This window comes from Eleginops maclovinus, chromosome 11 (genome assembly GCF_036324505.1).
Source record: "Eleginops maclovinus isolate JMC-PN-2008 ecotype Puerto Natales chromosome 11, JC_Emac_rtc_rv5, whole genome shotgun sequence".
NCBI classification, from domain to species: Eukaryota; Metazoa; Chordata; class Actinopteri; order Perciformes; family Eleginopidae; genus Eleginops; species Eleginops maclovinus.
In genome coordinates this window covers 15,284,645-15,311,823 of record NC_086359.1, presented here as the reverse complement: position 1 = coordinate 15,311,823, position 27,179 = coordinate 15,284,645, and the positions used below count along the sequence as shown (strand labels likewise).

The window sequence follows — 27,179 nt, the reverse complement described above, 5'->3', positions numbered from 1 at the left end:
TCTCACTCACTGGTCTTGGGCGTTATCGGATAGCTAGGAGCTGACTGGACCTCAACAGCGCCATCCTATGGCATTATTTGGTAGTGCGCCAATAAATAATTTTCAACGAGAGCTTCCGATCGTTTATGGTGGGACAGTGCGGGAAGGCACGGGCCAAATATAATCGGTCGCGGGCCAAAGGCCCCAATTTGGCCAGCCATGCTCTATACCGTAGTAAAGAGCAGCTGGGTATGTGACACTCTCTGAGGAAAGAGGAGGGGGAAACAGCGGAGCTGGAGTAATCCTTTTTTATTGTCTTTGAACACCCGACAAGTAGCCAACCTGGCAACAACTTCACTTTCCCAAAACTACTTCTTCCGCACACACACGCCCACCCCGCATGTCGCTCTCCTACACACTCCTTTTCTACATGACGTAAAACGGATACATATTATATAATTATTAATTATATAACAGAAATAAAACAGTCAGATAAGTCAGTAATAAGTTCAGTTATAACACGTAAAATACAATAACGTTAGCGTATTCACAATAACTCTGAAAATTGTTCACTTATAACATGTAAAATACAACACAATACTCTCACTTTTCCTCGTCCATCCAGCCCTTCGAGTTAACTTTGATAATGACGCCGGCTGGGAAATTTTCTTTTGGCAAAATCTTCCTCTTGAAAATGACCATGGGTGGAAGTTTCTGGCCATTAGCCTGGCAACCGAGAACTACAGTGAAGGATGACTTCTCGTTCCCTGTCGTATGTATAGACACCGTTCTGGTCCCTGTTTTCTCCACAGTGCGGTTCACGGGGATATCAAAGGTGAGGGGAACTTCGTCCATGTTAGTGATGTGCTCTGGCCGATCACTGAATCTTCTTTTCAGTGATCTTCTTTTCGCAGTATGCGCGGAAAGCGGCCAGCTTTTCTTCGTAATCTTTTGGCAGTTGCTGCGAGACGGTAGTTTGTGTGCCGATGGAGAGATGACGTCTTTTCATAAAACGAAAGCACCAAGAAGGACCGCCTCAAAAGTCATTGATATTCATGTCCCGTGCTAACGCTGTTGCCTTCATTCGAATAGAGACTGTAGAGACGCTTCTACCTGCTGCTCTCTGTTCAATAATCCACTGTTCAATGTTGTCCTCTAACTGCGGCCATCTCGCGTTGTTTCCTCGGAAACTCTGTGTGGTCTTCTTTACTTGGCGCAGGTCATCTTCTTGCTTCCTCCACTTCCGTATCATTGATTCATTATTGTTGAATTCTCTCCCAGCTGCTCTATTCCCATGTTCTACTGCGTGACTGATAGCCTTGAGTTTGAAGTCCGCGTCGTAAGCGTGTCTCTTCACCGGTGCCATTTGGTGCAACTCCGCGACGCTCCTGACTACGGTAGCCGTAATGTTGCAAGCGGTGCGGCTTTGTAGTTTACCAAAGTCGTACTAAAACATTTTTGACAGAGCGCCGTGAGCGCTGTGTACCACACAAAATCACTTCGAGGTCAGTAAGCACAACCAGAATTACCGATATCCATATATAAGGCGCACTGGATTATAAGACGCACTGTTGTTTTTTGAGAAAATGTAAGGCTTTTAAGTGCACCTTATAGTCCGGAAAATACGGTACTATTGTTTACACCATCACAGTATGGAAGAATTCGCTTATGCTGTTTTTTCCGCCTCAGATTGATGAGCTGCTCATGCACCTCTACTCCCTGTACCGTCGTTCCAGCAAGAAATGGAAGGAGCTCAAGGCCATTGGAGAGGCTCTTGAAGAGCATGTCATGAAGCCAAGTCGCTCTCAGGGCACAAGATGGATAAACCACAGGCGAAAGGCCTTATCCTCCCTCGCCTCCAACTACAGATGCATCATAGCACACCTTCTGGAAAGGCAGGAGGATTCTGGACCAGAGCAGAAGCTCAAGGCTTACTGGCGGCAACTAACATCATCCAAGTTTGTCCTTTACATGGCCTTGTACCAGGATCTGCTGGTGGACCTGGCAGAGCTCTCCCTTGACTTCCAGTCAGTTGAGCTGTCCCTTTCCTCTGTCAGGAGTAGGGTCATGGCTTCCCAGGCTGCTCTGCTGAAACAGAAGGAACAACCTGGCCCCTACCTGCACCCTGTCTTCACTGCCTTCACCAACACTGGCCGCACTGGTGTCTTTATGTACAAGGGAGTGGAAATCAGCACCTCATCAACATCTGCTGAGGCCTTCCATCGCCAAAGGAGTGAAATAGTTAACACCATCACTGCATGTATTGGTCAGCGTTTCTCCACATTCTCCACAGATCCTGTGCTCCTGGCTGCTGAAGTGTTCGATCCTGTTAACATGCCAGCTGAAGATAACGTCAGTGCCATTCAGCAGTATGGAGACAGTGAGCTGCGTAAGCTTTGTGAGCATTTCGAGCCACTTCTCGCCAGTAATGGCTGCAATGTGGCAGAGATGGAGAGGGAATGGTTAAAAGCCAAATATGATATTGTGCGGCACCACAAGAGGGAGGCCTTCCTTGTGCTTTGGCAGAGGATACTTACGGAAAAGGAGAGCAAGTACCCCAACTTACTACATCTCGTCAGGATCATCCTGGTATTCCCTGTTTCCACATCTCAAGTGGAGCGCCAGTTTTCCACAATGAAGCTTATGCAAGGAGACTGGCGCTTAAGGCTGAAGACTTCGACCATCGAAGATCTCCTTTTAATCAAATCCCAGGGCTGTGACCCTGTTGCATACGAGAGCGAGGAGGCAGTGGCAAGATGGTGTGCACTGACGTTATCTTCAGCTGGCCTCTTGAGAAAAAGACCAAACATTCAACCATATGGGCCAAGACTGAACTTCAACCCTGACCTAAGCTAGCCCTACTCCACTTACCTCCCTATGTCCATCCTCAAGTGATGATGAGTCAGATTAAAGAGACTCTCTCGTACACACACACAGACGTTTGCATGTCAAGGTATTGCTTGTTCATACAGTTGCATGTTTGACCTTCACTGTGCCCTGCTGAATGATTTATGTACAGAGTTTGACCCTTGAAGGCTGTTTCTTCTGCTCTGAAATTAAATGTATTTGTTACATATTAATAGAATTTTTGATTTGATTTGGATTTTTGAATGGGAGAAGTAGTAGATAGAAAACATACCAAACACTAATTATTCAAAGTAGAGTATTTCAATTTCCATCCATCCATCCATCCATCCATCCATCCATCCATATTGCAGTTTATATACGGTAATACTCTTAAAAGGCGGCATAGGCCTATATGATATAATGTTTGACATTATTGATATTAAAAAAGTGATTTGTTTTCCATGTCATTTGTGTTTTTCTTATCAGAAAGTGAAGTTATTTATTTGTAAACTCCAAATCCTATTTTTTCCCTCAATGGCCTTTGTGCCCTGGCATGTGGCCTTTGTGCCCTAAAAAAATGTGTGGCACCAAAGGCCAAATGGCCTTGCCCCTAAAATGACGAAATTCCAAGCCTGCTGACCACTCAACAATGCCTTTGGACATCGAGCACTCCGGCCGCCGCTGAGTTACTCAGTCATGTCGAAAGCTATGGCAATTAGACCCTGTGCTTTACCGAAGTGAGAAATGTGTTACACGCTCAATACAAGACACAGAGGCAGTACGGATTCTGGAGAACACTGTTAAGGGGACGGTAGATGGAGTAAGGCGATACGCCATGCCATTGCCTTGGAAAAGGGACCTATCTCCGTTGATTGCGCTTAAGGAAGCAGTGATGGCCCACCTGCGCGGCACGGAAAAGAGGTTGGCTGGGGATCCCTACAAGGCGGCTTCCTACAATGCTGAGATTAACAAGCTGGTTGATGCTGGGTATGTGAAGAAGATACCCCTGGGGGAAGCAGCCATTACTCCTGGGTGGAATATTCCACACCACATGGTCCACCATAATGGGAAGAATAGAATAGTCTTCAACTGTTCTTTCTCCGTCAAGGGCATCAGCTTGAATGATCACCTCCTACCTGGACCTGTGCTGAGTGCTACCCTACTTAGTGTTCTAATTTGCTTTCGTGAACATCCCTTTGCTGTCAGTTTGGATATTAAGGGCATGTTTCATAAAGTCCGCCTCCTCCCAGAAGACCAGCCACTCTTGCGATTCCTTTGGAGAGAGATTAGGTGGAATGATCCCCCAGACATCTACCAGTGGCAGGTCCTGCCATTCGGCACTACATCAAGTCCCTGCTGTGCCACATTTGCTCTCCAGAAACATGTGACTGATCACTCAGGACCTGGAGACCAATTGCGCACATCAGTGGATCAATGCTTCTATGTGGACAACTGTCTGCAAAGTCTATGTACTGCTGAAGAAGCAAGACAACTGGTGGATGATCTTCGCCATCTCCTGGCTAAAGGTGGTTTCGACCTGCAACAATGGGCCAGCAACTACCCAAGCATAATTAGCCACCTGCCCCCTGAGTCCAGGTCAGAAAGCAGTGAACTCTGGTTCACAGCTGACCCAGAGGAGCGCACCCTCGGACTCATATGGCACTGTCAGTCAGACACCATCGACTTGACACGCAGCCTACGATGCGAAGCATTTACTGGATCCTCGCCAAGCAGTACGACCCACTTGGCTTCATTGTGCCCTTTACCACTGTGGCGTCAAACAAGTTTGAGCAAAAGACCAGCATCTGTGGAGGAACTCCATTCCTGAAGGGAGCAGAGAGAGCTAACCTAGACACACCCAACAGACAAGATGCAACCCATGTTTCTGGAGGGACCGATTTCACCTGCGCACCTCTAAACACGCATGGGTATAAAATGTTTGGAGCTAGCTTAGCGAGCCTTCTTGCTCGGTCTCCTCAGCTTACTGACACTGCTCATGTTCAACCACAGACGCAACTGGTATGGACTAAGTCAAATATTTTGTTTGAAGGAATCATTTGTTTGCTGTTTCCTGTTTGATTTTGATCTGTTTTGAATTTAAATGTGAAGTCCAAGCTAAAATGTAATGGAAATGCTGGCAATTGGCAGTTTGATACTAATTAAGATTGTAAACCAAGCAGTAGGCTGGTGTAATTACTTTGCTAAAACATGAGATGTTTAGGTTAATGATTATGATTTGGATGCATACTGATGTGGAATGTGATTTGTCCTTTAGTTTATCTTGAAGGTTATCAACCTATTCTTCTGAAATTCCACTTGTGCCATGTGCCATCAAACCGCTACTTCACCTAATTCCATACAAATACCCAAATGTTTCCAGAACCATACAATTCATCTCGAAGAAAATAAATCACCAGAACAGAACAGAGTTGTCCCTTTGCATCATTTGTATTGAACAATCCATTTTCAAGTTTGGGCAGAGCTGAATGTACCTTAACATCTGGATATCTTGACAACCACTAGGGCCAAGATCTTGGTTCAGAGACTCTGGGATCATAAACAGGAATGGGATGACCCAGACTTACCCCATGATCTCCTGCAAGTATGTTTTTCCTGGGTGGAGGAACTCCCGCAGCTGTCCCGAATTACACTGCCCAGATGCTACACCACCGGAGAACTGGATCTCACTACCTGCGATCGGAGCATTCACGTCTTCTGCGATGCATCTGAAAAGGCATATGGCTTTGTAGCGTATCTTCGCACCCAGGATGACGGTGAACACACCCAAGTCGCCTTCATTGCAGCCCGATCAAGAGTGGCCCCCAAACGGCAACTATCTATTCCCCGACTGGAACCGACTGGAGCTTCCTGCTGCCTTAACAGGTGCTGAACTGGCGTCAGTCCTGAAGAGAGAGTTGACCCTGGATATCCACCGCTACACCTACTGGACAGATTCAACGACAGTACTTACCTGGCTGCGTTCTGAATCCTGCAAGTACAAAGTCTTCATGGGCACTAGGATTGCTGAGATTCAGGAATTGACTGATGCTGAAACCTGGCGCCACGTCGACTCACAGAGAAACCCAGCTGATATCACAAGGGGGAAGACCCTGTCACAGCTGGCAGAATGTACCCGTTGGTTACAAGGCCCAGACTTCCTTTGGCAGCCAGAGACCTCTTGGCCCGCGCAGCCTTCCGGAAACTACCGCAGATGTCCCAGAGGAGATGCGGAGACGAACCTTTTGCAGCGCGACAACTGTTGACAGTGGTCCACCCCAACTTGACATCAGTCAATACAGCACATTCCAGGAACTCCTTGATGCTGTAGCCTGCTAACTTCAAGGGGTGGCTTCGGAAATGGATAGTTTGTCAGCAGATGATTTAAAGAAGGCTGAGCTGGATATTCTTCGACAAGCCCCGATTGAAAGTTTCCCAGATGACATGCCACAGCTTGCAATCAGGAAATCCTGTCCCATCGAACAGTAAGCTAGCCACACTAGCCCCTGAGCTCGACACCAACACTCAGCTCATCCATGTTGGAGGCCGTCTGCGTTGGTGTGATCAGCTAAGTCAAGATTTGCAGCATCCAATTGTGCTTGATCTTTCCCATCCAGCCACAAAGCTGATCATTAAGTGCTACGACCAAGATCTGCACCACCCTGGCCCGGAGAGAGTGTTTGCGGAGATCCAGCGGCGCTTTTGGATCTTGAGAGGCAGGCAGGCCATTTGCAAGTTCCAACACAGTTGCCCTGAATGTCGCAACTGGCGCGGAACACCTGACATCCCAAGGATGGCCGATTTGCCCCCCTCTAGTCTGGGGCTCTACAAGCCGGCATTCTACTCAATCGGAATAGACTGATTTGGCCCTTTTCAAATCAGAGTGGGGAGGCGCAATGAAAAGCGCTGGGGCATCTTGTACAAGTGCCTTACCACCAAAGCACTCTAAATAGATCTACTAACAAGCATCGACTCTGACTCTTTCCTCATGTCACTCCGTCGTTTCGTGTCCAGGAAAGGAAAGCCACACGAGATTCTCTGTGACAGAGGAACCAATTTCAGGGGTGGCGACAACGAGCTGAAGGAAGTCTTTCAGGCCCTCTAACCAGCTCTGAAGGAGAAGCTGACTACACAACAGATCGCTTTCCAGTACAATGAATGAATGAATGAACGTTATTGTCGATCGACCCGCCAAGTGCTCCCCACTTTGGCGGCTCTTGGGAGAAAGAAATACGATCCATTAAGGCAGCACTGTACGCTGTTGTCGGAGCACAGACCGTGCCAGAAGAGGTACTCAGGACGGTCCTGGTTGAGATTAAAGGCATACTTAACTCCAAGCCTTTGGGTTATGTATCCTCAGACATCTCAGATCCGGATCCTGTGACCCCAAATACTCTCCTCATGGGGCGGCCAGACAGCTCTCTGCCACAGGTGATCTACCCAGAGTTGGAGCTACTCACTCGCAAGAGATGGAGGCACAGTCAAGTTCTCGCTAATCAGTTTTGGGCCAGATTTATCCGACAGTACACACAACAGACACATCAGAAGTGGCAAATCCTGGATCCTGTTGGCCACTTGTCACAATATTAGCTATATGCTATCTGAGGCTAAAAACAACATCCGGTAATACTACCGGAATTGGACAAATATGATCCATCCAGAAACAGTGAATTATCTTTTAATGTTCCGTTTCAATATATTGATTATTTCTAACACTAGCTAATGCTATTTGTACAATAATGTATGCTGCATGTGTGCGGGCTATGGGTAAGCCTAATGTTTAGCTTCAGTTAAACTACTTCAAAAGCCACATGTACCCCTGCTAAGCTAATACATAGCTAATACTATGTAGCCCTGCTAAGCTAATACTATAATACTATAAGACTGGTTTGTAGGCTACATAGTTATTGCAGGACATTATACACATGTCTTTCCTTTCTTTTCTGTGTTACAGATCCACACCTTACAGACCTTACACACCTATCTATCTATTTCAGCAAGTACAATCACTTCAGTACTCTGTGTGGTGGGTGTGAAGACTCAATAAATGACGACTAAATAACATTTATCTGGGTGCCGTTTTCCCCTTTTGTGTTCTGGTCGGACATTCTGTAGAGGTTGCCACCGGAAAGTATCAGCATCACTCCTCCATAACAATTATTTTCACATAGATAATTTACAATAAGAGAAAAGGAAATAAAGTGCTATATAAGTTGGCTTCATCCTGTAAAAACAATCCTGTGTAACACGAAGTGTGTTCATACTTCACAAACTGTCTTTACCTGATGTCTCTGTAATGAACTGGTAGAACAAGCTGAGGATACCCTGTTGCATTACATCGTGAATTGCTATTGATTTAAAGAGAAATATATACTTTTTTTAAGTGTTTGGAAACTGGTAAAACACAGATATGCAAGCACACCATCTGTCAATCAAAAGTGTGGCATGATCACAAACAGTACAATTAAAACAGGTATTCTAAGCCACTGCAGTATTTCACCGCAGTCAAATTCTGACAGCCTAAAAAAGCATGCAAACAAGGAAGACACTGACATGTTAAAGGTTTCCGGTTCGAAACCGGGCGGAAACACATTTATGTGATTGTCTCCACATTTACTAACCAAAAATGCGGTGTAGAACAGGGGTAACGTGTGCCAACATGCCGAGGAAGCGACATTATTCATTCGCAACTCCACAATTATTCGTAACCATCCCCTGCTTTTATCAGACGAAGAAGGGCAGAAAGGTGCATTGTTATTCCAACCGCAGACTGCATGGTGTGGAGAAATATAAAATGAATCTTAATGCAACACATCTGGAGAGGCATGGTCCTACGCTACCTTGTATCGGTAATGTGATGTGAAGATGTTATGTGTAAACAGACTACAGTCCATGAAGGCAGCAGACCGAGGGAAATCTGACCGACTTTCCGTGAAGGCACCGTGGAAGACGTGCCTTACGTAGCAGTCACGTCTTTGCGTCAACAGAAACAAACATGGCGCCGCGAAAGTGAGGAAAACTCTGAGGTGAGTGTTGTGTTTTTACTCCGATTGTTTTTCGGTTTGTTGATGTTTCACGTTGCAGTTTAACAAATAAACACACAAACGGAAGATTATTAAAGGAAGATTTATTGATCATTGAGGGAATTCATCTGATTTCAGTCGTTTTGGGGCTTCTCATTTAGTCCTTTTATTTACAATTGAGTTGTTCTGTTTAAGGTCCAAGTTCGTGCGTCCCAGACAGAAGAGAGGAAGAAGAAGACACTCATCGTCTTCATCTTCTTCTTGTTCATTATCATCATCATCATCTTCAGGTGACTGCTACGACAAAAGCACGTTTTAAGCTCAGAATCATACGTTTCCCCCCCGTATTGTAATAGTCTTACAAAATATAGGCTAGTTATGTCTCTTATGAGGCAAACGAGTTAATTACCGATATATCGTAAATTACTTTTACAAAAATGTTTTACTAGAAGAGTATACTAGTTGTATCCACATCTTCAGTGTCCTCTATTTTTAGTGTTTTTCTTTTCTTTTACATTATTGTCTTAATGAAAAATCTGCATGTTTTTTTTTGTATTTATAACAATATTTATTTTTGTTTAATAGCTTCCATTTCATGTGACACAGTGACTTACTTTCTAATTATTGTTTCTTTCTACATTTTCTTAAATATAATAATGTATTTTTTAGTCAACTGAACTGTGGCCAGATTGAAAACCAACGAAATGCTTGGTGTTGAGAAGCTGCCACACTACTGGATTACGAGGGAAATGTAACTCTTGAAGCTTTCTTTGTGTATTTTTTTTAATTCAAAGTTTCTTAGGAACAGACCAGGATGGCTCTAAGGAAGCAAATACTCAAGGATACCAGTGACATTCCCTGTGGAAGCCAACAGGAAGACAACATCTCACAAGAGGATGGCAACGATGAAGAGAACAGTGTAAGGAAATGTGAACATTAGTTAGAATTAGCTGAGTAAATACAGGCTCATATGTCTAAAACCAGCATACTGAAGCAGTTTTTTGTAGTACATCAGCAGGTGGAGCTCGGGGATTAGACAATGTTTTTATTTTTCATGCGTTCCAAACATCTGTTTTCTTCCCACATTTTCATGAATTTAAATTAATAGTTGGATTAAAGCTTGCATGGTTCTCTGCAGGTTTCCTGTCATTTCTATCTTATCTTGAACACTTTTTTTGTACCAAGCAGATTTGATGATTCAGATGTGGCTAGATAATCAATTATGAGAGGTGGTTTTATGATAATTTACATGTAAAACAAAAAGGCAATTAGTTACACCCCAGAAGACACAGATCCAGAAAACATAAAGCTTCCACAAAATGAACCGCACTTTTACTGTCTGTTTGTTCTTCCAGGAGGAGCTCTCATCGTCACTTCTGTCGTCATCAAAAAAAGTAAAATGCAAAAGAGAGAGGAAAACAAATCCAAACCAAAAGGTACATAACATCACAGTGTACCAAAGTGATTTCAAAATATTGAGTGTATTGCGGCGTAAACACTGTGTAAGATAGAAAAATTGAAGAATGGTAGCTAAAAAGTGAATTAAGCTAGAAAGTATTAGTATAGAGAATTGAAACACATACATGTTATTAGTGTGACAAGAAAAGAAAAAACTGCTATTGCTATTATTATTTTTCTTTAAATTACGGATTTTCCACATTATGTTATAAGAAAATTCATTATTGAAGCTCCTGAATCTCTTCGAGATGCGATGTCATTATCAATATTGTCAAGTATATCAACAAAAGTAAGAATCCAAAACCATGTTCTTGATCAGTATGTGATTAAAAACCACCCTGATATCTGACCCGTGTCTCTGTTGTCCTCAGACATGACGGAGGAGGAGATGATGGACTTTGCTCTGCGTCTGAGCGAACAGGAAGCCAGCGTCACGGCACTCAGACTGCGGCAAGAGGAAGAGGCCATGATGAAAGCCATCCAAGAGAGTGTGAGTAAAGAGGAGTTTTTTAAAATTTAAAATCCTCCCCTTATGAAGGTACGGAGGATGGAACAGTGGCATAAGTATAAAAAATATGCATAAAAACATGTTTTAATACAAATGAAAATAAGTGAATAAATGTGGAAATAAATACGAGAATAAATAACAAAAATAATAAATACATTTAGCAATAAATGAATGTGTATATATATATATATATATATATATAAATAAAAGTTGAAACGGAACACATATATATTAATCTTTAATGTTTTTCCACATTTATGTTAACTCACTTAATCTAACAGGAAAAGACATGCAGAATTTACTATTAGATACTCCTGTTTGTATCTGAGGATATACAGACAACTATCATTGTATTATTTTAGTTTGATAAAACGACAAACTTCTAAGCTATGACTGGGAAGAGGGCGCAATCTTTAACACTAATAACATCAATCTAGTTCAAATAGCTACTATAATATCTAGATCATTCATTAATACAGATTTGTTTTGTTTGATTCTCATAGATTGTCAGTCAGACCAAACCCTGCCCGGCGTCCCAGAGTCACCTGCTGGACGATGCGGAAGCTTCACTCGGAGTCTGCTCTCGACGGAAACTCCTGTACTCAAACAGGAAGGCGGCGTCTGCCATTGATCAGGGAGCGTCGGCTGACGTCAGGACAGCAGACACAGACCTGAACCGAGGTGATTCAGTTAGATTGTTGAATATCCTACAATGTGTAGTTCACTTCTGCACCAACACTGTCAAGAAATATAGGGAAAGGAAATGAAAAGGAGTGAATTGGCCGTTTATGCAAAGTACATTGTCATAAGGCAAATTAGAGTTCGGACTTGGGTTTCAAAGCATTCAAATACCTTGAGTGAAGCCTATTTTAACCAAGCTTATTTGATTTGACTGGTGTGTAGTTCACATCTCCTTCATTACTTGCACATTAGTCTTGCCACATTCTTTTTATTCGCATTATTGTTTATTGTATTTTATATATTTATATTGCATTATTTGAGGAGCTTTGGACTTCAGATTTTCATTATCATAACTACCTATTGTGCATATGGCAATACAGCCTTTGAATTTAATCATGAATCAATGTCACAGCAGGTAAGTCTTCTGTGTTTATTTAAGATCACAGCTTCCAAATTCACACTTCTCATGGCAATCCACTACCGACTTAAAGACACTTAGTAAATTAAACAAAAGTTCGATCATTTAACTTTGGTTTTTTATTTTCTATTTTGAGATGTTTATATTGTTTGTCTGCTTTAATTTGAACTCAATTCATTTTCACATTGTCTGCAATGCCTTGTTTACATGCTGCTGTAACGAAAATATTTCCCAAATTGGGAATTACATCTTATCTTATAACATGCTGTATTGTATTTCCTGGAGCAAAAGGAACTGGAGGTGAAAGTAATACCTTGAAGAAAAAAAGGAAAAAGACAGAAGGAAGCCCTCTGCAGGAGATGCCAGATTTGTCTCAGACTCAGGAAGCCTCTCTGGCTTCCCCCTGCAGTGCAGACTGTCTTTCCGTGCCTCTGGACTCGCCACAGGTTTGCTCAACAAAACATTTCTAACATATGGATCTTTTGGATCGGTCGGATTGATGATTAGTAATCTATTAAATGTCAGAAAGATTCTTATACAAAGATAAAAATCTCAAATGGACTATCAAAATATTTGGAAATACATTTTCTTTTGATAGACTAAATTCCTTATTTATTTATTTATTTATTTTTGCCTTAACTCAATTTGCAATGGCCTACATTTTAAAACCAGAGAATTGCCCCTTTTCTTTATAACTGACTCCAAAATGTAATTGATTGTGAGATTTTCTGCTGTTTAATAATTGTTGCAGTGAAAGACTCCACGATACAGAACTACAAAGTTAGTCCGTCCCACAAATTCACTGTTCTGGTTCACTCTCATTTTGTTCCTTTAAGGGAAATAGCAGGAAACGCCCCATGAGGACGACCTGTCTCAGCAGCAAGCAGCAGACACACACAGTCAGAATTCCTTTATAATATTATAGCAAAAGGCAAGAAGTAATAAAGTAGCTAGCATGTTACAAACAGAGATAAAGCACACATTAGACATACAAATTCAAAATCAACACAAATAAGTACTAAAAAATGAGTAGCCGCATTTAAATAGGGAAGTGAACATATGGTGTATTTCAGCATATTATACACCAAGGTAAATTGTTTGTATGTGTTAACCTACTTGGCAATAAACCTGTTTCTGTTTCTGAATCAGAGCTCCGACTCGACCCAGATTGAAGACTGTCAGCCCAGTAAATCCCCCGTCTTCCCATTGACGGGAATTAGAGCCAAGGTCCTCGTCCCGCGGTTGAGCCAGGACATGCTGCAAACCTGCAGGAACTCAGGGTTTGTGTTGTGCTCTCAGGACACTTTGACCTCCACTCGAGAGTCCCCGTCCGCTCAACGCAAGAGCCCAACATTCCCAAAGAGCCCCAAACCCTCCCGTAACCCCCCTTTGTGCAGGAGTCCTCTCTTCTCAGACACTGATGAAGGAGACAATGGAGAGGGACACACAGATTTCTTTAAAAGTCAGATATTTGGCAAGAATAGTCAACCTGAGACGTCTGCAAGTGCCTTCAAGCCCAGATCAGGGTTCACGTTTTCCTCTCAGGATAGTTTAACCCCCTCTGTGAGGTCCACTTCCTGTCCGCCCAAGAGCCCAGTATTCCCAAGAAGTCCTGGCCTTCCCAATAACCCCCATCCCTCCGAAAGATCAGCAACCTGCATGAGTCCTGTGTTGTCAGAGACCGACGGACGACAGCGGGAGCAAAGTCATGGGTTTTGTATGAGCCCGGTGTTCGGCACGACTGGACAACGAGGGAAGATAAATGCAGAACTGCACAAACACTCCTCGGGTTCAGGGAGGGAAGGGAATTCAACCACTACCAGGGATCCGTCTCAGAGTCTGAGGCAGGTGAGTTCAAGTGTCACACAAACAGGCTGACAGGCACCACTTCTGTACGTAGGGACTCCAGAGTGTAAACATGTATTCAGAAAGATGTTATCACAGCATCTTTTTATCTAACAAAATATGCTGCTTTAGTCCATAATCGGTTGATGTTAAACCTTTATTGGTGAAGCTCTAAGCATTTTTAAATTTATTATACAGTGATAAATAACTAATAAAAGGATGGTCTTTACTCACTTTCAGCATCATGTCAGCAGCAAGCAGTCCAATGCTGTTATTACATTTAGAGCCCATTTTTATAATTTTGATGTTCTTCGAAAAATCTAATGAAATGGTGTGTAGCATCTGATTGAGATGAAAGTATGTTTCGCTTTTGTTGTTTTTAAGTTGTAATATTTAAACATTTGTTCTGATTTTATCTTTTTCTTCCTTCTTGCTTTTGAATAAAGGACAAAAAGATGGATCAAAGTCCCGATGTCAGGATAAGTAAATCATCTTTATCAGGTAAAGGGAAACATAACAGGCTGTTGGGGTTTTCTTTTAATGCTATACATACTCAGAGACGTTTTCGTCAGTAATTCTCTGTTTTGTGGTTTCATATATCGCAGAGGAGGAAATATCCAAACACGGGAACTCGGCAGAGTTGGAGCTGACCAGTGATATGGTGTTGCTCTGGTCTGAAGAGGAGGACGACGTCACGGTACAGAGGCTTTCTCCCTGTTGCAAGACGAGAAATCAAATGTTGTTCAAAAAACATTAATGAGACTCTCTGAAGCACTTGTTTATGTTGTTCTTTATTACCACGAACACACACATTAGAGTTTATTACCCCACATACTCACTGAAACTTTGACAAAAAAAATTACAAGGAAAAATAAGGGCTATTTTTTTGCACACTGCACAGTTTTTCAAACAACTTTCTTTGATTTTGAGGTCGCAATCTGGCAATGAAAAAAAAAGAGCATCAATATTTTATCAACTTGTGTCACATTCTTCTACGGCCTTGGAATACTTAACTGGATAAAACAAATAATAAAAAAGAAAGTCTTGTAGGAAACGGATCACTTATTTCTGCATTCCTTTGCTTTTTCTGCCAATAATGCTGGCTTACCTATTTGCTTGATACATTGTGAGAAATAAGCAAACCACAAACAATATCACCTTGAAAAGACCTTTCCAGAACAAGCACACAGCATTTGCTTCTTCTTATTTTCTAAATTTAAGGTTAAAATAGCAATAGACTATATGTAACCCTGTATAAAAAAATAATATTTGCTGGCAGAGGGGGCTTAACAGCTCATTTGGAAGCAAACGCTGCTGAGCCCTGTATTAGAGCAACAGATATGTGTTCAATCGTAAAAGTCACCATTCCTGACGTCCATCTCTTCCCTCCAGCCCACGGGGTCTCCCAGTCCGGTCTTCCCAGAGGAGGGACCTCTTCATAAGGCAGAAAGTGAGACAGCCTCCCTGAACCATGTGACCGCAGCTTCTCCAGGGATGAATTGCAGGTAGATAAGAAAATAAATCAGATAAATGCTCTGGATTCAGTACCACACATTTGTTTTAAAGTCCAGTACATTACTAAGCAAATGTCCTTATGATAAGATAATACTGATGAAGTCTAATATTTTCTGCAATCACAGCAGCTGCATTTGCAACATCAACAAGGACAAATAGTTTAGTAAACAATATGTTTTTCTTCAAGACCCTCCGTCGAGGCTCATTCTTTGAAGTATATTCAAACTGTGCCTCATGACCAGGGCTCCGCTTCTTGACTCGCACGTTAAAAAAACTTCCAAAATAAAGCTCTGCAGGCGCTGATTTCTTTGCCTTCCTTTTGCTTATTTATTCACATCTTCCAAAAATGAGACAAACAAATAAACTAAAAGTATCAGTGTAGCGTGAGGTCAAAGACTACCCATTCCTAGCACCCAGGAGTTGGGATCATCCACAAAAGCAACAAGGGCTCCAACGTGCATTTGATCTGTCATTAACTCAGTTTAGAGAGTGCCTGATGCACAAAAGAAGGCTTCAGTTTACCCTCATTAAATCCTGGGACCCTGTATCTCCAATTTTACGGCAACAATTCATATTCTCTGTTCAGGACATGGATGGGGTCATAAACACTTTTATTTGCAAGCCTCAATATATTCTGATTGTTATGCTCATTATAACTCTTGTTTGTTATGGCGCTCAGACCTTCTACCTCTCCCACGTCAAGCGGCAATCTGCAGCTTGTAGCCACAGAGCGAGGTTCACAGCCAATCAGCAGTGAGCCTGCAGAGCGGCCAACAGTGAGCTACTACTGGGGGGTTCCCTTCTGTCCACGAGGACTGGACCCAGACAAATACACACAGGTGGAGATGTGTTTTTTATGATCTATTAAGTTATTATAAAGTAGAAAGTTCCTGGTTGAATCTTAAATGTAAGGATTTACTGCTTTTGTCTAATTTTATATAATCAGAACTAACAACAAAAATAATGTAATGTAATATACTTTGGGCTCAGTGTCATTTTTTTAACATCCAAAGCTTCTACTGAGGGTGTTGCAATGATGTGGCAATATTTTATGCAACACACTCAAAAAAAAATATTGTAGGTCAGACAGTCAAAAGTTAACTTTTATAGGTTGGAATATTGCCTCTATCACCAGCTCTGTATTTTATTTTTTTTGATCCACCCACCATTTAGCCACATGAACCAACTAATATGCACATAACAGTAGTGCTAATCCATATTTTATTTTTCAGGTTTTCTCAAAATATGGTTAAAATTGTCTCTAAACTTGTATGGAAACCTGTCGGATCACGCCTTCAATTAAATTAATTGATAATAAATAATAATAGAAAATGCAACAACATTTGTTTTGTAAGTCACGTTGAATTGCCTTGTGTTGAAAGGTGCTATATAAATAAACCTGCCTTGCATTAATATCTGTCTCACTTTTGTTCATCCTCCCATCCTGCAGGTGATCATGGCTCAGATGGAGGTGTATGAGAAGAGTCTGAAGCAGGCACAGAGGTTTCTGCTGAGGAAGGCCGAGTGGGGGGGGGGCATCCTGCCACGTCCGGAGGTAACATAACCATCTTAACATGAATCTCTAACGGGTGTATTTATGGGCTTTATTGTTTAATTTCTGGGTAGGATCTGGAGCCAAACATAGGTCTGACCCTTCATACATTTTAATTTGACTGAAAAAAATATGCAACAATAGACGCAATTCTGCAAATCAATAAAATGTTCAAATAAATTAATAAAAGTCAAAAGAATTAAATAAACTGATCAGGGATTAAAATAATGAAGAAATGAAGAAATATTTAATGCTGAGAAACTTAAGACTATAACATATTGGGCCATATTATGAATTATTAATATTTTAGAATAGTTAAATGATTGTATTTTATGAACTTCAAACTCTAATTTGAATATGTTTTTCTAACTATATCTGTCAAATAAATGAAGTAAAGTTAAAATAAAAGCTTTGAGACCTAGTGGCAGGATCCATCAAAATAGTAGTAAAGTAAATGTGCTTAGTTACTTTGTCATTGGTTTAATAGCAGCACATGAGTAAATATCTGAATTATCCAAAAGGACAGGTTAGTAACTACTTATCGTAGAACTTTCTGCTTTTTTCAATCTTTAATCCTTACATTTTTCACAGAATAATTGACCATTGTTGAAATCTAATTTCCAAGGTAAATTACATGAATATTGTTTGGCCCTGCTGTGAGCTAAAGACCCTCATTCTCAACATTAATAGAGACTTGTGAGTTGTGTCTGATGTTTAAAACAGTTCATTGTAATTCAGTTAACAGACATTTTAAATTTTATTCCCTAGAAATCCCCTTCACCGGAATCAGCTCCTGAATCCCCTCCACAGCCGATTCATCGAAGGTAAATCCTCCAAGAACTTTATCAGCTCTTCTTCTATGGGGATATATGTCTTTGATCGTATCCTGTAAGCCATCACAATCCACAGGATAAGACAAAGACATTTGAAAGGAGACTGGGAGGCAGCTCAAATGCTTACTAAAGCTTGAATTATACTTGTTTTAACAGCCCTTACGCTTACGTCTTGCGTTTATCTTAATGACTCGAGGCGTTTATACTTCATTTTGCTTTGTCGGCGGTTGCGTGTGCTGCGTGGCGATTCCCCGCCAGGACAGTAGGTGGAGCAGTGGGTTAGTGTAGTAGTTAGTTGCAGTGTAGATATGCTCATACCGTCAGACCTCTTCTGACAGTCTCTCTTGCAGTGGATTCATGTTGTTGCTTCTTCTTCGTCGCTTTCTACCTTGACGTTCGAAAACAGCGGGGTTTTATTAGGGGATGAAACCGGAAGATGTGAACATGCCGCCGGACGTGATGTAGATAGTGGCTTGCGCCAGTGCTTACGTCTTGCGTCTTACGTAAAAGTTAGAAAATTGAGGTGACACACGCGAGCACGCAAGGGGGGGCTTGCAACCGCGCAAGGGCTTGCGATGCGTCTTGCTTCACCGACTATAAATCAAGCTTAACTAGCAAGTTTGTCCTCAAAGAATAAATTGAAAGATCTGCAGTGTTCACTTCAGATAGTTAAAATAACAAACACTGTTGCGTGTGGATTTTGTAATATTCAAAATCCACACGCAACAAAGCCCATACTGTATTTTGCATTTATCCAAAGACTGGATAAATGCAAAATACAGTCTTTGCTTTCATATATGAAAGCTTAAATGTCAATCTTTTAACTTCTGTTCCAAGCTGAATTATTTGTAATACTGCCCATCCAAACCACACAACAAATTTCGTAAAGTTGTTATGAATTCTAGCTATTTAAGGGCTCTTATTCGCGTCATTTTCCAGTTTTAATGAACTTCAGAATCAGTAAACTATGTACAGATACGGTAAGTATTTTTGCCACTAGGTGTCACTAGATAATAATGATCAACTCAATTTAAAGGACCAAAGTAAAAGTGTAACTATCAAAATGTTCCTTGGATTAAAAGGAGCATTTTCTTTTTCAGACACCAAAAAAAAAAACATAATAGAATGAAAAGCATTACATTCTTATATTTGAAAAGCTAAAAATCAATACAATGGTTCATGAATGATCAAAATAGTTGCATATTTAATTTTGCATTGACCAGTTTGTCCAGAGAGAGAACACACAAAAAGATGATGTGGAACGGGTCAAGTCATTATCATAATAAACAACATTTATTTGTTTGTCTGCATTTCCAGGCGTGGCCTCAGACTGAAGGGCAAAAAAAGTGTTTGAGGAAGACGATTCCTGTCCAGCAGAAGCAGAGGAGGAGGATGAAGACAAGAAGGAGGAGGAAAGAGAAAGTAAAGAAAAAGAGAAGCCGGGGGAGGCAGGAGAAGGAGGATATGTGGACACTGATGAGGACTGTGAGGTTTGTCCAGGTAATGAAGCTCTCTTCTTCTGACTTTCATTAAGTAGATTAAAGTTGTTATTGTCTTGAATGTATTTATGTTGAATCTGATTGTTAATATAAGAAAGAAAAGAGTTCTTTATCATTTTAATCCGACCACAGGGCTGTGTTAAATTTTCACAAGACGAGTCCGCTGTTTGTTTGGCTTCTTCTGTGATTATTTCTCACATGCACAAAAGGTCTTTTATTTTCAATTGGCAGGGTTTAGCAGGAAGTTGGAACAGGTTCAGTAAAAAAATGAGATGGCAGAAAAAAAAGAGCTTGAATTTACCCAAAAAGCTGATAACAACAAAGAATAACATAGAATAACGAAACACATGGAGCACGAGGCAGAATCACAGGCAGAACAGACAGGGCCATCATTGGAACGACGACGAACCAACAGAGAATACTAGGGAAGACGAGACTAAATACACACAAGACAAGACACAGCTGGAAACTGTAAACACAACACAAAAGTAAAATTGTGACATCACCCTGCTGATAGTCCGTTTGTATCTTTTGTTTGTAACAACAGAAACCCAGCTGAGCGGCAACGATGACGATAACACCCGAGATCTGATGATGGGAACTAACACTGAGTCAGCGGTGAGTTTACATACTTTCTTTATCTGCACGGCAACACAGAAGATCAATAAATCCTGAGTCTGAAGAGGTTTCTCAACTTTGTTTCATTCCATCTTTGGTTCCCAAACGCGATGAATAACAAAAGCATTGAGGAAGATGCTCAGATTGGGTTCATCCAGAAATCTTTTTAATGTGGAATCAACAACCTGACAGAATCACAGAATGACAGAACACTAACCGTATAGTATAAAAATGATCATGACATTGTTCCTCTTTCTATAATGACAACATTTGTTCCTGGTTGGATTTTAGTCTGGCTGTAAAATGAGTCCAGAGCCGCCGGATGACGAGATGATTCTCCAAGTGGATTCTCCTGCTGAGGCTGAGCCGCAGGAGGAGATGGAGGTGGATGGTAAGGTTCACTGACTGTTTGTTAGAAGTCAATGTATTCACTGTGAAATATTTGTCTTATGTTTGCCTAAAAGGTGGCCTTTCCTTCTCCTCTCTAAGCTGTTCGCCCTCCATTTCAATCCCCCCAATTTTTAATCTTGATCAGAATCAGGGAATCAGATACAAATATTTTGATTGCCATTGCGTTTCGTGACAGTTGCTCCATTTGAGAGTTAAATAAATGTACATTTAAAAAATGTGTATATTTATAAAAGCAATAAAAAGATGAAACAGAATTAATATATCAATAGAAACATTAGAAATTAATTATTGCTCTACAATCTATTTCCGTAATTTCCGGACTATAAGCCGCTACTTTTTTCCCACGCTTTGAACCTCGCGGCTTATACAATGACGTGGCTAATTTATGGATTTTTCCCGCTTTCACAAGCTTCATGCCGCCAAAATGGGATTTTGAAAAAAAATTGAGCACCGTCACGTAATGCGACGTAAATCGAGCGTGCTCAAACTTCCCATCATTCTGATTATGGTAGTCATTTTGTCACCCTCATCATGGCAAAAACACGGAGAAATGCATATGATGCAGCTTTCAAGTTGAAGCGAATCATCAGTCACGCTGAAAACAACTGGGCATGAAAAAACGCACTTCACCTGTGTTCTGAGCTGCACGGCATCGGGAGAAAAGCTTCCACCGATGTTGATTTTTAAACGCATGACGATGCCAAAAGAAAAATTCGCGAGAGGAATTGTTGTGAAAGTCAACAAGAAAGGATGGGTGACGGAAGGCCTAATGCATGAATGGCATACGGAGTGTTACGGCAAGCGACCGGGAGGATTCTTTCACAAGAACAAGGCTTTGCTCGTGTTGGACAGCATGAGGGCCCACATAACAGATTCTGTGAAAGAAGCCATCAAGAGGACAAACTCAATTCCAGCTGTGATTCCTGGGGGCACAACAAAGTATTTGCAGCCACTCGACATCAGTATAAATCTAGCATTTAAGGTGGCGCTCCGTGTTCAGTGGGAGGCTTGGATGACAAGTGGGGAGAAATCCTTCACTAAAACGGGCCGCATGCGAAGAGCAACTTATGGTCAAGTCTGCCAGTGGGTCCTGACAGCGTGGAGCATTTTCAAAAAATCCACTATCAACGGGTTTCGAAAGGCTGGACTGCTGCGTGTTGAAGAGGGCAGCATGAGCTCAGCGGGGAATTTGCCTCCGGATGAAAGTGAAGAGAGCGACAATGAGGACGATCCAACATCGGATGAAGCAATTCTGAGGCTATTCAACTCCGACACCGAAGGAGATGACTTCAGTGGTTTCAGTGCACATGAGGAGGAAGATAATGACCAATGACTTTCTTGGTAGGCTACTGTTTACTGCTATTTTTTAAATTTTTGTTACAAGCCGTGTTTCATTAAAGCCTGTGTAAAGTTCATTTGTTTCAATGTACCGGTAGGCACCTGCGGCTTATAGACATGTGCAGGCTTATTTATTTACAAAATACATATTTTTTAAAAATTCAGTGGGTGCGGCTTATATTCAGGTGCGCTTAATAGTCCGGAAATTACGGTACATATTTAATACATTAAATACAGTGGTGCTACTTACTTTGTACCATGGATGTGTACTTATCTGCTTTTATTAGCATGTTGCTTGCTTCTTTGTTTATTCTGCTCTTCCTGTTTTTGCATTTTTATCAGCACTGCCCTGCTGTAACATTTCAAGTAAAGGATTCCTGATTCTTAAGGTGCATGTTTTAGGAAAATATTAGTCAAAATGAGTTTATGTGACTGTTTTCAGCCTCGGTGGAGAGAAACATGAAAGTCCCAGTTAGCAGCATCGATGTTGGAGGACGGCATGAAAAGAGGGAAGAGGATCTAAAGGAAGACGTTCTGGATGCAGATGTGGAGGAGATAAAAGATCGAGTGCTTCAAAGGTCATCGTCTCCTGAACTGGAACTAGCCACCCCCCCCTCTGAAGACAGAGTGGACTGTCCCATCTGTCAGAGCTCCTTCCCGCTGACGAAGATCGAGAGGCACGCTGCGTACTGCAACGGAGAGGTGGCCGAGGGAAAGCCTGAAAAAGACTGTTTCCAAGGTGACAGACACTTTATTTTGTTTAACATAGGAGGAACTTATTTTTCTTTGTGGACTCTTAACGTCTGTTTTAAATAATGTGATTGTTGATGCTTTAAATGACTCCATGCTCTCCTCTCTATAGTGTCATTGAAGCCTCGTAGGAAGAGAACAAGGTTAGCAGAGGGGAGTTCTGCGAAGACCGGAGAACCCTCAAACACTGGCAAGTAAGTAGGTTCGACCTGGGTGTATTTACAGGAACAGCTCAGTGTTTTCAGACACGTTGTTGTTTTCTGACTGGTTTTTATTCTCCACAGGTTCATCAAAGAGAAATGTTACATCTGTCAGAAAGCTGTTCCCCTGAGGGACTACAGCCGACACACAGAGCTCTGCATCCAGAGGCAATCGTCAAATCATCAATCGAATGCAGCAGTAAGCACACACACTCAGAAATGCACAACACCACAGCGAGCTCTAAATCATACTGACAATATGAGTGCAATTCAGTGATTTTAGAAGCAGAAACATGCAACTAAAACTGTACATGTATACAATTTGACCTGTTTTCTTGATAATATATATTTTGTTCTAGAAGGGAAATCTTCTGTCGGCCCTGGAGCAAACGGAATGCAGAGATTCAGGTGGGTCTGAAAGTACTTCTAAGTGTAATAACACTTAAAGTCTGCAGTCATGCTAACATTTGTTGAAAGTACTTCGCTACAGTGGTGCTTATGTTGGGCAGATATATTGTTTTATAATCTTAGTTTAGCGTGTAAGCATGCTAAAAAATTGGGCCTTTTAGTTTATTTCCTCTAGCTCCATAGTAAGGTATTGGGTAAGAAAACCTCAACCTAACTCACCTGAAGCCAGAAACTGAATTGGAGCTTAAACTATACATTTATCAACAGAAAATGTGTCTGCACACTTCCTGATTAAATGATTCGTCCTTTAGAGTTTTAAACCTGTAAAATGTGAGGATTTTGCTAATTTTTCTTGATTTTTATCCAGTTGAAAAGACGTGAAGACGTCAACTTTTGGTCTACCAGGGATTGTCAAGACGAAATACTTAGTCATTTAGAATAGTATTGTCTGATCAGTTTGTAATAAAGTTGATGGTGTAGCCCTTAGGATGACAGTTTCCTTAAACCCTCAGCGAGTTCTGATTCAGATCTTTATTTTTCTGGTCAACACATCAAACTGTGACCCCATGACCTTTTAGAAACTATCCGATCATTACCTACATCCAGAACATTTTATGTGATTGTTATTTCACTTACTTTTGTTGTTTTGTGTCCACAGAGGCCGTGCCGTCTGGATCCAAACCCCCACAGAGGTACATTTGTACGGTTCGTGAATCGGAGGGCATGGATTACTAATCCGTTTGCACAGAGTCACATATAGAGATTTTCTACCATTTGACCTCAGAGGGGCTCTGTAGTCTACACAGTAAAGGCCTTTAAAATGAAAAACAGGTTCAACAGAGCCAAAGAAAACAATGTGTAATGTACCTCTGTGACATGTGACTGATACATATAAGTTGAATGATAATTAAGATGAAAACACCAAGCCAAAGATATTTTATAACCGCCTTTTTCTTATGCTTTGAGATGTTCTGTTGTGTGTTTGTTCTCTTTTAGCGAAGTCATAGACCTGCGGGATGATGATGAAGTGGAAGAGGACAGTGTTTCAGTGCTCAGGATCAGTAACTCTCCTATCAGATCCTTCACTCCCATCTCAGAGGCCACCGGCTGCCTTATCGACTTCAGAAAACAGCATCGAGGGAAGATGCCGCGACAAAAACGAAAATGAGGGTGACCTGCTGACTGAAAAACAACTGGAAACCAGAGCCTTAATTTAAAACCCCATCAGGTTGGATGTGGATTACGTGATTAAAACTTCCTGATGTCACATATTTATGCAGGTAAACAAGTACAAACTGAGCATTTGGATGACTGATTGTGATTATTTTTGTGCCACTAAATGTTATGTTTTTTTAATGTTAAAGGTGATTCAGACTACCTCTTTGAATTAAAATATTTCCCTTTGAGTTTTTTGGTATGTATGACCTAACAGTATGATTTTAGACTACATCACAGTGTCCAAACCTTCTGAGTGTTAATCAGATTTCCAAAAACATCATTTTACTGGCCTAATCTGCTGATATTTTCTCTGAAACTAAATAATTGTTTGTAGCCATGTGAGGCCACCATCTGTCTTTTGTTACACCAATTTTGTCAAAATATCTCAACAACTATTTGATGGACTGCCATTAAACTTTGTAAATGTTTTTCACAAGATCAATTCTACTATTGATGATCTTCTGAAGCTATCTCTAGCGCCACCTGCAGGTCAAACACTGAAGTGTATGACAACATTCAAAATGTTAGCATGCTTGCTGTCTTGGGCCCTGTTAAATGCTAATGTTAGCATGTAAATGTACTAAATTGTAATCATGCTAATAATACATTTGAAAAATTAGCATGTTGCTCCAAAATAATTCACAAAAATTTGATTTGGATATTTACCTGCTGACTACACAAAAGCTAACAGTAAGCTAATGCAACATTATAATGTTTTACCCCGACTTCAGATCTTTAATTCACATTTGATGGATTGATGGAGAACACTTCCCTGCAGAGATTTGCAGCCTGAAAACAGCGTTTTCTGCCATACGCACATGACAAAGAGCAGAAAAGTAGTTGCCAACCTATTGTCTGTCAACTTAAATCATGTTTTACTTTTGAGTTGATGAGGTGGAGGCAGATTTGTAGAGTTGTTGTAGGTTAATTATATCTACAACTTTTGGTGTTGCCTTAATTAATCCCTGTTAATTAAGGTAACACAAAATTGCAGTTCAGGCTATTTCTCAGGTTGTTAGCAGGCAGTTGTTAGATCTGAACATCTCTCAACATGTTAAGAGCTCTGCTCGGTGTCTGAAATGTCCTAAAATGGCCACCGTATTGAAGTTTATTTAAGTTACAGCATGACCTTCTTTCTGCCAAGATCCTAAGGACAAAAAACAGGGAAAGAGCATTCCTGACAGCAATTCTTTGACAAACATGTTTCTGTCTGTTGAGTGCCCACATCTTAATGGATCAGAGAATGCAACTGTTTAAATCCTTTGTCTTGTCAAATGTTGAGATCTGTTAACACATTGATTGGGATTCAACCGTACTAACGCCACCTGCTCTCGCTAAGATTTAAACATGCAGTCCTGGTGGTTTACATAATATTACATTGTTTCTTTTCAGGAATCAACCTCCATCTGTGGTAATCCAATCCGCATCTCAAAAATGTTGCCACTGTCTCGTTAAAATGTTTTGTTTGGATCAGAGCAGTTTGCTTCAATATGTACCATTTTTATCACACAAAATATTTCCTGCAGAGTCGATGGAGATATCATTTTTCTTGTTTTTTTGTGTCTTTGACTAAATGCTCTGAGTATCGGCGCTGAATACTGTAACAGCACTTTAGAGTTAAACTTGTAAGTTGTTGTAAGTAAACTCAATGAAACACACTGAACACAGGTTGGTTCATTGTGGAGATAATACAAGAGATGCTTCATGAGCATTTTGTCTCAGATTTTCACTCAGTGGGCCGATGTTGCATTTTACTTGCATTTCCTGTGAAGCAATGCAGTCTATTTGTAAGACTGTCGCAATGTTAGGTTGCACCAACTGTGCCGAAGTTTAGGAGGATAAACGATATCAACTTTAAATAACGGATTGAAAGCCGTTTATCCTCTGAATGAAAAACGGTGTCCCACACGCACTTCCAGAAATATAAAAGAGTTACAAACGTGATTTTTGTCACCTTTAATGCATTAAACTGTTGCTCTTTTCCAACTATTAACTGTGGATAATTTTCTGTTGAAAAGGGATTAATCTGCTGATATGTTCTCTATTAATGGACTCAGAATTGATAAATTACCCTGTTACAAATGTTTTTGTATGGATATTTGAATGATTATCATGTGGTGTGAAAGTAGAAGAAAGCTAGAAAACCTGAGAATTGTTCAATTTTAAGAATTTATAAGGACTTTATCCACATCCTTTTTAAACTGTAAAACTCAATCTTTGTTTTTAAACAAGTGAAATGATCAAAAGCCAAATATACAGTGGGGCAAAAAAGTATTTAGTCAGCCACCAATTGTGCAAGTTCTTCCATTTAAAAAGATGAGAGAGGCCTGTAATTTTTATCATAGGTATACCTCAACTATGAGAGACAGAATGAGAAAAAGAAATCCAGGAAGTCACATTGTCTGATTTTTAATGAATTAATTGGTAAATTCCTCGGTAAAATAAGTATTTGGTCACCTACAAACAAGCAAGATTTCTGGCTCTCACAGACCTGTAACTTCTTCTTTAAGAGGCTCCTCTGTCCTCCACTCGTTACCTGTATTAATGGCACCTTTTTGAACTCGTTATCAGTATAAAAGACACCTGTCCACAACCTCAAACAGTCATACTCCAAACTCCACTATGGCCAAGACCAAAGAGCTGTCAAAGGAGACCAGAGACAAAATTGTAGACCTGCACCAGGCTGGGAAAACTGAATCTGCAATAGGTAAGCAGCTTGGTGTGAAGAAATCAACTGTGGGAGCAATTATTAGAAAATGGAAGACATACAAGACCACTGCTAATCTCCCTCGATCTGGGGCTCCACGCAAGATCTCACCCCGTGGGGTCAAAATGATCACAAGAACGGTGAGCAAAAATCCCAGAACCACACGGGGGGACCTAGTGAATGACCTGCAGAGAGCTGGGACCAAAGTAACAGAGGCTACCATCAGTAACACACTACGCCGCCAGGGACTTAAATCCTGCAGTTCCAGACGTGTCCCCCTGCTTAAGCCAGTACATGTCCAGGCCCGTCTGAAGTTTGCTAGAGGGCATTTGGATGATCCAGAAGAGGATTGGGAGAATATCATATGGTCAGAT

The 27,179-nt window shown here is 41.1% G+C and overlaps 2 protein-coding genes across 4 annotated transcripts; both read left to right on the top strand.

Moving 5' to 3' along the window:
- The first annotated feature begins 8,712 nt into the window (after positions 1-8,712).
- On the top strand, positions 8,713-20,035 carry uimc1 (ubiquitin interaction motif containing 1). Of its 3 annotated transcripts, none has more exons than XM_063894740.1 (17): positions 8,713-8,849; positions 9,042-9,136; positions 9,641-9,765; positions 10,202-10,282; positions 10,676-10,794; positions 11,316-11,493; positions 12,203-12,357; positions 13,061-13,759; positions 14,203-14,257; positions 14,362-14,453; positions 15,149-15,261; positions 15,951-16,110; positions 16,722-16,826; positions 17,592-17,647; positions 18,974-19,156; positions 19,703-19,773; positions 19,898-20,035. In XM_063894740.1, exons 4-15 carry the CDS (start codon positions 10,246-10,248, stop codon positions 19,008-19,010), a joined length of 1,806 nt encoding a protein of 601 aa, XP_063750810.1. In that variant the 5' UTR covers positions 8,713-8,849; positions 9,042-9,136; positions 9,641-9,765; positions 10,202-10,245; the 3' UTR covers positions 19,011-19,156; positions 19,703-19,773; positions 19,898-20,035. The 3 variants fall into 3 exon arrangements, with proteins under 3 accessions (XP_063750810.1, XP_063750809.1, XP_063750811.1); XM_063894739.1 differs by having other exon boundaries at positions 12,197-12,357; XM_063894741.1 differs by lacking the exons at positions 15,951-16,110; positions 19,703-19,773; positions 19,898-20,035 and having other exon boundaries at positions 12,197-12,357; positions 18,974-18,992.
- Positions 20,036-20,176: 141 nt separating this feature from the next.
- On the top strand, positions 20,177-26,091 carry LOC134871816 (BRCA1-A complex subunit RAP80-like). Its single transcript, XM_063894744.1, has 7 exons — positions 20,177-21,525; positions 21,965-22,261; positions 22,385-22,466; positions 22,557-22,671; positions 22,832-22,880; positions 23,539-23,572; positions 23,877-26,091. Exons 1-7 carry the CDS (start codon positions 21,468-21,470, stop codon positions 24,046-24,048), a joined length of 807 nt encoding a protein of 268 aa, XP_063750814.1. The 5' UTR covers positions 20,177-21,467; the 3' UTR covers positions 24,049-26,091.
- Positions 26,092-27,179: the final 1,088 nt, after the last annotated feature.

Bases quoted from the DNA above. Each gene is read 5' to 3' on its own strand.
- uimc1 (XM_063894739.1), top strand. From the start codon at position 10,246: ATGCAAAAGAGAGAGGAAAACAAATCCAAACCAAAAG. The intron at 10,283-10,675 runs GTACATAACATC...TGTTGTCCTCAG, and splicing joins AAACAAATCCAAACCAAAAG to ACATGACGGAGGAGGAGATG. The intron at 13,760-14,202 runs GTGAGTTCAAGT...TTTTGAATAAAG, and splicing joins CGTCTCAGAGTCTGAGGCAG to GACAAAAAGATGGATCAAAG.
- LOC134871816 (XM_063894744.1), top strand. From the start codon at position 21,468: ATGACTTCAGTGGTTTCAGTGCACATGAGGAGGAAGATAATGACCAAT. The intron at 22,467-22,556 runs GTAAGTAGGTTC...TATTCTCCACAG, and splicing joins GAACCCTCAAACACTGGCAA to GTTCATCAAAGAGAAATGTT. The intron at 22,672-22,831 runs GTAAGCACACAC...ATTTTGTTCTAG, and splicing joins ATCATCAATCGAATGCAGCA to AAGGGAAATCTTCTGTCGGC.